Source organism: Trichosurus vulpecula, chromosome 7 (genome assembly GCF_011100635.1).
Source record: "Trichosurus vulpecula isolate mTriVul1 chromosome 7, mTriVul1.pri, whole genome shotgun sequence".
NCBI classification, from domain to species: Eukaryota; Metazoa; Chordata; class Mammalia; order Diprotodontia; family Phalangeridae; genus Trichosurus; species Trichosurus vulpecula.
In genome coordinates, this window is record NC_050579.1 from 123,701,685 (window position 1) to 123,713,906 (window position 12,222).

Sequence of the window (12,222 nt, forward strand, 5' to 3'; positions counted from 1 at the left end):
TGACCAGAAAGGTAGAGGTATTCCCCTCATTCTGTTCGTTGTGTTTTGAAGTTCCTAGGGATAATGAGAACTGAAAAAGTTTGGGGGAAACATTAGTATTGTGAGGTGAAGGACTATGTCTAATTCTTTTTTGTATCTTCCACAGCACCTAGCACAGTGTCTTGAACGTAGTAGGCAGTCAATAAATATTTGTTGACTGAATGAATGAATGGATCATTTAAGATCCTGTGCTGGAAACTTAAAAGCAGTGATATTCAGACTGTGATACTCAAGCTTCATTTAGCTCTTTCAGTCAGGTACAACCTATCTTTTCTGTAGTTAGAACATTATTTTATACACACTCTAATTGGATATACAGTAGCTTTGTGACTTTTTTGTTTAATGGCAAAGGCAAAAGTGGTTCCAGAGTCATCTAACTGTGAGTACCACTGCTTTAAAGATTAAAAAACCATGATGTTGCAGGTCATAAGAAGCATCTGGAAGACATTGCATCATCACCTCTCTCTTTACCTCTCTCTCTTTTCTTTCTTTTGTGGTGGGATTTTAATTTTAGTTTTGGTTCTTTGTATGGGGATGAAAAGATTAAAAGTAAGAGGCTTACTGTTCTTTTTTCCTCTATTATTCTAGGAGTAAATATATACATCTTAGTGGTTTGGAGTATTTTATATTTTTAGTAAATAGTTTTTATTTCTGTCATTGATTACTTTCAAGGATAACCATATTGATTTGCATCTTAGTGATTATATAATTCAACCAATCCCACTGCCCACCCACCATGCATCCTTTCATCTTCCCAAATGTCTATCAGTTAAAAAAAAATCAATGGAATTGATCGCAATGAATGAAACTTCTTTAAATTAATACCTTTTGCAACATTTGAATTGAAAGGTAGATGGTAGAATATGGTCTAGGTTACTGAGTTCAGGATTGGGATTAACATTTCTGGTTTTGCCTCTCCTTTATTGCAGTCAATTTAATTATTCACTTGTAATTATGGAGTGTCTCTTCTGTTATTGTTACTCATGAGGGTTGATCAAATTAGTGTTTAGTGTTAGCAATCCTAAGCCTCTGAGAACTTTTCTGGTATTTATATGGCTATTAAGTTCACAAAAGAAGCAGCTGTTCTATGGCCACAGATTGTACTAGCTACTCTAAAATATATTGGTGGAACAAGGGACACTCAATGATATAGTGTATACAAATCTTTGTTGTTACAATGAAAAACAATTCTACACAGTATGCAACTGACAGCAAGGAATGTTTAAGGGACAACACATTTTATTTTTTAAAACCTTATAACATTGACTGGCAAATTAACTTTTAGATTATGCCTCTCCTCTCCATCCATGTTGATATTTTCCCTTAAATTTTCAGGGAAATCATCTTCCTAAGTACATACTTACAAAAAATTAACTAGCATAGAGTATATAGTATGTAAATTCCAGGTTAGATACAGGTAGATAGGTTGGCTATATTTTTCACCTTTGTATATATACATATATATGTAGTAAATGCTTTATTTTACATTTGTTCCTTTCATAGGGAGATAAAAAATTAAGGTGTGATTCTGCCGATCTTCGACATGACATTGATCGTCGTAGAAAAGAAAGAAGTAAAGAACGGGGGGATTCCAAGGGCTCCAGGGAATCCAGTGGATCCAGAAAGCAAGAAAAAACTTCTAAAGATTACAAAGAATACAAATCTTACAAAGATGACAGGTAATGGTTAAAATGACCTAAGTAGGTTTTAGCTTCTAATTAGCCTTTTGTAATTGTCAGCTTAATTGCTTTCAATTTTCACTGTGTAATCGAATGTTTAAATTTAAACAATTAAAATTATTTGTTTTACAGCAAAAATGTATTTGTCTTTTACACGGCTTATGGTGGATGAGGACAAAAACTTTGGAATAGCAAGCTAACACTGAAAAAAAAAATGACAAATTAATGTGTCCTATTATCCAGGCTACATCAGGAGGTTGGACTTCAATGCAGTGCATTTCTAGAAACAGTTTGTGTAAGAACTTTGGTTCGTTATGCTTGATTCCGCACTTTTTCAACTCATAACACCCAGAGTACAAGAATTTTAAAATGATGGCCAGAGGTTTTTTTAACATGGGTGAGATGGGGGGAGGAAGTACTAATTTTAAGAAGTATCAATATGTACTAGTCTTTCTTAGTAATATTTCCATGGATACTGTGTAGCAGTGGTAAGAGTTACTGCAGGTATGAACCTTTTGGGTGTTTTATTAGGATCATGTAAATCTGATCTCCATTATTGCCAAATGTTATTACATATACACACAGAAATACATATGCATATGTATGTAACATATGTAACATATGTACATATGTTAACTAGCTAGTGAAATTAAAGTATTGTTTAGATTTTTTTTATTGCTATTCATTGGATCAATGTGGATTTTATTTGTGCCTCCTTTGACTGGTCTCTGTAGTATTATACATTTTGTACTTCTACATGGTGCTACATAGGGACCATACCTTACCAACTGTTGGTCATGAGTATGTAGACATTTCAGTTACTTTGAATTAGGTAGCTACTTTGAAACTTTGCCTATGAGGCATTCTTTCCTTACCCTGCTCTTGATTTCCTTTCCAAAAGAAAAGTAAATTAAAGGAAACAAGCTAATATTTGAAATTTTAAAGTACAGAAACTTGTTCTTATCGTTGGCTGCCTTCTGACTGGCTGGCTACAGTATGGTTTTTTTTTTTTTCCACTAACAAAATAAAATCAAAATATGGAAGGAGAATGGAAACTGAAAATGTATCCAAGTTTAACATGCAATCATTTCACTTTTGCATTATTTTTAATAGGCCAGAACTTTAAAAAAATACAAAACCCCAAAGATCTCCTATAGTTTTAAGATTCTACAGATTGTTCATCATTTTAAAAATAGCACACAGTATTTTTTCTATTTTTACAGTAAACATAAAAGCAGAGAGCAAGACCGTTCTCGATCTTCATCCTCTTCGTCATCATCTTCCTCAGCAAGCTCTCGAGAAGAAAAAGAAAGTAAGAAGGAAAGAGAAGAAGAGTTTAAAACCCACCATGAACCAAAAGAATATTCAGGCTTTACAGGAGTCAGCCGACCCAGAGGAACTTTTGTAAGTTTTGAAACACTTTGATGCTCTCACAGAATTGTATTACACATAGAGTGCTATCCTTCAGGAAAGTAATGGATCTGATCTATGATAGTAGATGTAATTGTTTATTATTCTTAAAGTTAATTCCATTGACAGTAGAAAATCTGGCACTGGAAATTCTGCTGTCAGTAGTATATCTTCAATAAGTGACCAGTAATTGTAACATATTTAGTGGCAGAATGTAGAGACGGTGGACTTGGAGTCGGGGAGACCTGGGTCAAAGCCTACCTCTGATACACAACTGTGACCATAGGCAAGTCGCCTTACTCCTTTGAGCCTTAGGCAGTTCTTAAGATTATAAGTTAGACTGTTTGCTATCTGGGTCCATTGAGGGAGTTCCCACATTGATGAAATCAGGTCCTTGGTTTAATGATGTAAAGTGCGCAGTTTCCCTGGCTCTGGAAGTGATTGTGACTATTATATACATCTCCAAAGAAAGAGAGCTTATATTTTGAAGAAGCAGGGCCTGTTATTTTCCTTTGTGTGAAATTGATATTCCTGCCACTTCTGATTCTGATTCCTACTCTGTGTCAGAAGTTCCCTGGTAAATGAGGGTGAATGAAGACCAGAGGTTGTAGAAGTACAAAGTCTTTGGCTTGTAGTAGGTCAGAGGATTCATTCATTTGGTGGCTCTACAGCAATCTGTAAAGGAAGAAGAGTATTTTGTTTGTGACAAAACAGAAACAACTGAACATTTTTATACTTTGAGTATAGTTCTTGAAGTCTCCCTTTTTTTAAGTAGTTTTTTCCTTTATCTTGTGTATTTCCAACTTCCAGTGGACAGTTTTTTCTGATCATATAAATTTTATATTTTTACTCCTCATGGGCTTGAAAGAGGCAGGACAAATAATGCAGTGAAATGATGGTTTGCATGTAACTAAACAAGCTTTTGACTGCCTAACTAAACAACTTTGTTAATGTTAATCAGTTTCGAATTAGAGGCAGAGGAAGAGCCAGAGGAGTTTTTGCTGGGACAAATACTGGTCCAAACAACTCAAATACTACTTTTCAAAAGAGACCGAAGGAAGAGGAATGGGATCCAGAATATACCCCAAAGAGCAAGAAGTACTTCTTGGTGGGTGTTAGAAATCTGTGTGTTTGGTTTGCATTATTTTTTAAAGCATACTGGGTGAATAAATTTTAGTATAGGTATCCTTCATGCTAATAAAATTCCTAAATAAAATTTCGCTGTAATATTTATAACACAAAGAAAAAATGTATCGCACATTTTTCACTGATTTGCAGCGTAGATAGTGTTTAAGGGCTTTTAATCCCCTTACTAATTGCCTGGTTCCACATTTTGTGTGTTCCAGTGTAGGGCAATGTAGTAGATGGGCAGCCATAATTAAGATGGACTATTATACCTTCTCTGTCGTTTATGTGTTTATTTGAATACTGCCGTCTTGGTGCAACGTTGATTCTAAGACCGGCTTTACAATTTATGATAGCATTTTTTCTTAAGTAAAATAAACCCAAATAAAACATATACAGTATATTTTAAAATAGTTCATGGAGAGACCATTATTTTAGTACACGTGAATAGTTTAGTGGAGAGTTTTTATGGGGGCAAGAGATGATCCTAGTAGACTCCTTGGCAAATTGACCTAGGCATTTCACTGGTATTGGTGATGAGAATTATTTGCTGAGGAAACACCTTTCCACAAAATGAATAGGGCAGGAGGGGAAAGGTTTGATTTGAAACAGAAGTAATGGCCTGGTTTAAGTTGAAATACCTTTAGTGTGACAAATATGATTAAGGAGGGAAAAAAAGTGCCATATTTTCAAGAAAACCAATCAAACTTTGGGAAGTAGCATATTGTATAACTTGGACCATTTTAGCCCACTTTTCCTTTCTTTTCCGAGACTCAAAAAAGAAACTTTTAGGAAACATTTCTCTGAATATGTGAAAGTTAATGGATCACAGTGGGGAAAATAGTATTCTACTTCTACCATTTTGCTTTATAGACAGCTTTTTAAGGACTGCTCTTAGTCCTTAAAGGATATATGTATTACCCAGTTTCCCTGACATTAGCTAATTTAGCTAGTGGGTGCTACAACAATGTTCCTTTTAAATAAGTCACTTCTATTTTGGGGGTGGTAGTAATGGTAAAACATTTCACAAAATGTTCATATTTATTTCTCTAGTTTAAGCATCACCAACAAACCTGAACTAAGTTAAACATAACAAACATTATGTTTGTGAGTTTGGAATCAGTCACTCTCCTACCTAGTATCTAAATAAAAATTAAGGTACTCAATATATTATGTGTTACAAAGTCTAAAAAAGATAATAATACCACCTCAGATTTAGAAAGAACTTGCTTCAATAGTTTGGCACTGGTGGTGTTTAAAATATTCAAATTAAGTCAGGTAACTTTTCCTTCCGTATCACTTCCAGGTAGCATTGATACAGGCTATAGCTGTTCCTACCTCCAGAAGGAGGCAGGTTGGTATGAGCACAATTACATTGGTTTCTTGTCTACTTTTAGGTATAATTTTATCAATAAATAGTTTCATGAATAAATTGCACCTTCCAGATTTTTGAGAGTTACAATTCGATGGAACAGCTTTTTTTTATGTCTTTCTGACAATCCAATTTTCAAGATTAAGATTAAGACTTTCATATCCTTAGAGTTTCCAATTTGGTAGTCCTCTATTAAGTACAGTAACTTTTAATGTATATTTTAGTACATATTCGTTAGTTTAGCTTGTTATTAAAGAACTTTACAAATCACAAAGGACAAAAAAGGACTATTTCAACAATTAAGCTACCTGTAAATAGCAGGAATGGTTTAAAAAAAATTGCCATTGTATTGGTATTAATTTATATAAGAAGCAGCTAAATGTCTATTATAGCCTGACTTTATTTAGCCCAAACAAAAAATTTCAAGTCCACTGTTTTTCTGTTTACTGATCAGATTCCAAAGTTGACCAAACTTGTGCTTTGATTTGCTGCAATTTATTAATAGTTTTGATTTTATATATATAAATTTGAATTTCGTATAATGAAACTAAACTCAGCTAACTGCTTTGAACAGGATACAATGATTCAGACAATTAGCTTTCTGAGTAGAACCTTAACTGGAAGGACTATTGGGATGGGGCAGGGGACTTAGAGCCTAGTAAATTATTTAATGGAAAAGATCTATAGTGTGACAGATTGTAAAAACGTTTCCTATCCCATTGGGTGGTTCTTAGGGCACTTAGAAAGTTAAATGTTTAAAACTAGAAATTGGATCTGTAGTGTATAGTTTTTTGGTTATTGGCACCACTGAGGCAATAGTAGATAAACAACAGGCCTCAGAGCCAGGAGAGCCTTGGTGTGTGACCCAGGACAAGTCACTGAGTCTCTCCATCCTCCTGCAGGCAAATTCTCACACCACAGGTCTAATCTATATTCTGGTGATGTCATAATATTTTTTCTGAAATTTCCCATAATACTCCATGGATGAAGGCAACTGTGATACTTTGGATTATAGATCGTTTAGAAGTAAAATTTTTATAACATCAGCTATATGAAAGTGGAAAAAGTTCACAACTGTTAAGGAGCATAGAATACTGAAGGGAAGCTACTGCAGTCATCCTAGTGCTAGTTCTGTGGTGACAGCTTAGTCAAATAGCCCAATGGTGCTTTATAAATTATGGAGATTCCTGAAGAGGGTAGAGGGAATTTTGAGTTTTATGTGTTTTACCCTTTTAAAAGGGATTCATTCACAATGTGGTTAGGAGTGCTTTGTGCAAGAAAAGAGGGCTGGATAGAGTTGGCATGCCTGGGTTCTAATCTTCGTTATGGTCTTAATTAGGTTTTTGCCCCTGAAAACATCATTTTAACCAGTTTGTCCAGGTCGGGTGGTGTTAGCATTTTTTTGTCATGGACCCCTTTGGTAGTTCAGTGAAACTTGTGGACCTCACAATATTTTTAAATTCATCAAATGCATAAGATTATAAACGAAAACAGTTAATGGTGAAGTTGAATTGTCAAAATGTTTAAAAACAAAAACAACTCGTGGACCCTAGGTTGAGAGTCCCATGGTCTAGATGATCCTTAAGCTCTAGTTTAGTTCAAGGTTTAGTTCTTGGTCATGTATAGCCAGTATGAGAATTTGAGGGTCAAAAGTTTGTTTGGCTTCTCTTATCTGAAGGAGGAGAGAGATTGTCAGGTTTCACATCCCCCTAAAGTTTTTGCTGCCTCTTTTCTCCTTGAAAACATGCTTTCAATCTACTTTGAGGAGAGGATATTTCCTTTTAATCCCCCATTTGGGGTCCTGAATATTAACTCCATTTCCATTGCTTACAGAATCAAAGAGAGGAGTATACCTTGCCCTGTAGGCCTCAAGGAAATATCTTTCAAAGCTGGAAGCTTTGAGGAGAAGCTGAGGTTTAGGGGAGCATGCCCAGAAGTCTCCTGCCTTCCTCCTTCCAGGCACTTCCTTTCAAGTGTTCACTAGTTAATCTCTCTTCACCAACAATCTAGCAGTAACTATTTTCTCAACTATCTCTCAGATTTGGTTGTCATTCTTCTTTGTTTTAATCTGCCCTCTCCCCCAGTATCTCCTGCCAGAAAACATTAATAGAAAGCCATGGAATAGAATTTAAAGACTTTAAATTGGGCTTGGGATTAGATTAAACTTGCATTGTATTTAGTGGTCCAGTTTCAATTTGGCAAACTGCCTCAAAATTTTTTGTACCATAAACCCTGGAACGAATTCCTGGAATTAGTCAAACTAAATAATCTTAATATCCTGGAGTATATTCTTTTATAATTACTACATTTTACTACATTCTTACCTCTGCAAATAAAATTTCTTATGAAGATACATTTTATTACATTTTTACCTCTGTAAGTAAAATTTATGAAGATATATTTCTTACGAAGATTATATTTGATCTGTAACTGGCAAAATATGATTAGGACATATTGGAATCTGGCGGTGCTAATTAGATAACATGCTCAGATATCTTCAGCTTAATGTACATAAAGATATATCTTGAAATTTTCAAATGAAAGAAAGTATTAGTACTTAATAATCATTGAATGTTTAGAAGAACCCTTCAGTTTTATGAAGAAATACAGGTGGGCTAAAAGTGGCCATAATTGTGTAGATGTTACAAGAAGCCATGATTCTCCTTGTTCCCGGATTTCATTCATTTGGAATTGTTTTCTTTCTCCTCCCCTTCATCTTTTAGCAGTGGGCAACAGCTCATTTAGTATTTGCACCTGTAATTTATAAAGAGAGAGCTGTATATAACCTCATTTATAGAATGCTTCAAAGTGGAGATGGTTTGACATAGAGCCATGATTCATATGATCTTGGTTGAGTATTGGAAGTGTAGGAAATGTATGAAAAAATGGTAATCCTTGATAGAAAATTCTGTATGTTGAAAGACTTGTTGGTTTAAGAAGGAATCCTTATAAGTTGGAAAATATAACATTTAGTTATGGGCCTGAAGTCTCCTCGATTTCAGCAGGTCTACCTCACAAATTTATATGCTTAAAAAAAAATACTGGAGACCTACTAACAAATCATACTTTCTAAACACCTACCTGATACATGTAAAAAGTTTTGAAATTAACACTTAGCTGATTATCAACATGCTTTAAGTGGGGCTAAAATGCTCAAAAGCATCTCATTGATTATTTTTAACATTTCTTTAGCATGACGACAGGGATGATGGTGTGGATTATTGGGCCAAAAGAGGAAGAGGCCGCGGTACTTTTCAACGTGGCAGAGGGCGGTTTAACTTCAAAAAATCAGGTAGCAGTCCAAAATGGACACATGACAAATACCAAGGGGATGGGATTGTTGAAGATGAAGAAGAGACCATGGAAAATAATGAAGAAAAGAAGGACAGACGCAAAGAAGAAAAGGTAGAAAATTCCAACTTGTCAGTGAATTGAAGAGCAGATTTCCGCCAGTGTGGGCTAAGAGGGTGACAATTTGCTAAAACTTACTAAATCTAATTTTGTAAACAGAGCTTGCTATGGTTTATATATGGTATGTAGTTTCCCCCCACCGGCTCTGTTAATCTTCACTTTCTGTGTTTTTTTTTATTATAGGAATAGTAAATCTGAAGTAAGATTGCAACTGAGAGCAGAACTTGCACCTACCATTTTTTTACGTGATTTTTTTGTTTTCAAAAAAGAATGTAAGCATTTTACTTAAATTTTACTGTTTGCAAGTAGTCTGTAGAATTTTTGTTTTAAGTCTTTAAATATCTCAATAATAGTAGAGTGTATGTTGAGGATTGTACTGAAGCAAAGTAGAAAGTGGCTACGTACCATATTTGTAACTATCAACTTCAAAAAAACCTTTTACTGTTTTTGTTATATGCATTGTAATTCTGCTTTGTCTATAAGATATGGTCAAGTACAACTCTGTGAAAGTTCTGATTTTTCCTTCCCCCGTTTGTCAGTGTTTTATTCCAAAGTAAACTTTAGCGCTATAATACAAATCCCTGAACAGAAATTGTTTATACAAATTGTTAATTATTTTAACAATACACAGCTGTTAGCATCTTCCTTAAGTAGAACACGTTACACTGTAGGGTGATCAGTTTTTGAAATGTACTACAGAACAAATTGTGTTGCTTTGGTGAACTAATAATAAGCAAGTTTAACACTACAGTGAATATTCTAAAAGGGGGAAATAGCATTTTTGCTCAGCCTAACAATTGAGAAGTAGAAAAGGTAAGCACTTCTTGTTATATACAGGATATTAGATAGTTTGATGAAATGGTTTTCTACTGAGAGCAAGGACTAAGTACAAATATAGGAAGGCTTTAGAGCCATTCCTCTTTTGCTTCAAAAGTCACTGTTGGCACTCTTTGAGGACTGATTCATGGTCTTGGACAATCAACTACTCTTTGAGGAACAAAATTGGTCTGGAACTAACTAATGTTATAGTTAAAATTCTACCTAATTTGTACTAAGTTTAAAAACTCTTCAGTGCTCATGTGATGTGGCTGATAGCTAGGATAGGGAAGACCCTACAGAAAAATTTTCATGCAGATGCTTGCAAAGCTGAAGTATTTAATGGAAAGAAAATATTCATATTTTACGTGATTTAAAAAAGTGGAATGTCTTAGATTGAAAAAGATCGGCTACATATTCATTAGGCAGTAAGGGCAAACTATTCACTAGAAGTGTTTTGAATTATTTGTTTTTCAAATGTCACCAATAAAAAGTTTTTGTCAGGAAGTTTGTTGCAGCATCGACCCAGCTTGCATTTGTTTTTGTTTTAGTTGCAGTTTGTAAAATGGCTTTATTATTTTCTTTTCTGGATTTTCTTCAGGCAGATAATCTGGCAACCGTAATTGTCTTCTTCATTAGTATTTACAGCTTTAAAAGGAATAAAAATCTGAAATAGTTAAAATGAAATGTTAATTCAAACACTTATAATTGGGAAAAAATAAAGGAAATCCTTTTCACAGTTGAGAAGAAAACCAAAATAGCTATGCACAAGTATAAATACGGGTGCTCGCTATTACGGTTAAGGCTCTGAATATCTTGAAAATGAAATCCTTACTTCTCTTCTGCCCTCATTTGATCAATATATGAGTTTGTGGTACTGTCGTTTGCAGCAATAGCGTTTGCTGAAAAGCTGGTTTAAAAATGAAGTGGGGTTGGGATGAGGGAAGAAAAAGTAAATATATTTGGAAAAGCAAAAGAAAATTTCATTTATGCAAGCTTCCCCTGGACTAATTTGTCACCCTTAAAATGCTTTTTAAAACAAGGAAATACTTGTCAAAGCAAAAATGCACATCATTGCCATTAGTCAGGAAGTAACTCAAGCAGAAGTACCATGTTATAAATGAGTTGATCATCTCAAGCAAACAACACATTTTCTCGGACAATTTAGTGTTCACTAGGTAATTTGTTTGAACATATTTGCTACTCTTAGAAGGGACACTCACTATACACTGCTGTACGTTTTTGTCTTTCACTGAAGAAAATGAGTGCTTTTCTGTGGCAATAAGCAAGATAGGGCCCACAAGACCTTGTAGTTAAAGGCTATCCTGGGAGCGTACATCACATCAGATTTTGAAAGCAGATACATTGCTATGTGTACAACAAATTTTTGTTAAGTTGCTTCCCTAATTAAGAGAGAAGAATCCCAGATGGGATGCAAATGCATGTCTTTTCAGAATCCAGAGTGAAGCACAGTGTGCATTTTTTTTTCAGTCCACAATTTAGCTTCATACTTACTGACATGTACACCAAAGCTAAATTGCTCTTGTTAAGAAATTGTCTAATGTTTACAGTAGCAGGAAATATTAACCCTTTGGTACCTGCATTGACAGACTTCCTTTTGCCCAGAGAAGGGAAACAAAATGAACCAAAGGATGTTTCCAGGAAGGATTAAGAAAGCTGCTTAATCACAAGAAGGCCATGACTCAGTTCTTAGGTGTGTATACCTTCCAGCATCCTAGGAGTTTTACTTTTAAATGCAAAATATATTTTTTACAATATCAAACTGCTTTAAGGAGTCATTATTCCTTTTTGTCACAGTTTAAATCAGTGTTGGGCATTAATTTGAGAAAAGTCTTCCCCAGTAAGGATGGCTATATAAATGGTTAGATGACTCCATTCAGTGTGATGTATATTGCAATAGGGACCCTTGTAAATTGTCATATGCCAATAAAATGTCGTAAGTGGTAATGTGTTATTGTTTGATTACCATAATTAAGAGTAATTTTTTCCTCCTATCAGAGTAGTTTCTATGTCCTCTTTTTTGCATTAATTGCCTTTTAAAAACAATAGTTGTATGTTGAGTTCTGCTCCAAACATATGGAAGTGCTTTACTTTCTCAAATCTCGTGTCTATTAGCTGACCTATGGCATTATCAGTAAAAGAACTCTAACCAGATTTTTAGCCATTTGTGTCACTATTTTGAGAAAGTAACAGTGTTGTGATACAAATGCTTTTGTTTTTATTTAACTTTAAACCAACATTCATTGAAGGCTCTGTGTCTAGGTGCTAGGAAAACAAAACGAAACAAGGCAGGCTCTACTTCTCAAAGAGAGCTAGTCATTAGTGGTTTAAATACTAAAAATCTATTTT

General features: G+C 34.6%; 1 protein-coding gene across 8 annotated transcripts in view; it reads left to right on the forward strand.

Annotated features, from left to right (window-relative positions):
* The window catches only part of BCLAF1 (BCL2 associated transcription factor 1), a 38,386-nt gene extending 26,542 nt beyond the window's left edge, over positions 1–11,844 (forward strand). For 3 of the 8 annotated variants that reach the window (XM_036769412.1, XM_036769416.1, XM_036769413.1), the window contains exons 9-12: positions 1,543–1,718; positions 2,942–3,122; positions 4,090–4,236; positions 8,818–11,844. In XM_036769412.1, the coding sequence (XP_036625307.1) occupies positions 1,543–1,718; positions 2,942–3,122; positions 4,090–4,236; positions 8,818–9,060 (747 nt within the window). In that variant the 3' untranslated portion in view covers positions 9,061–11,844. Of the gene's footprint in view, positions 1–1,542; positions 1,719–1,850; positions 2,014–2,941; positions 3,123–4,089; positions 4,237–8,817 lie in introns of those variants that run through there. The other 5 variants (XM_036769414.1, XM_036769417.1, XM_036769415.1 and 2 more) reach the window with 3 other exon arrangements.
* The last annotated feature ends 378 nt before the right edge of the window (positions 11,845–12,222 follow it).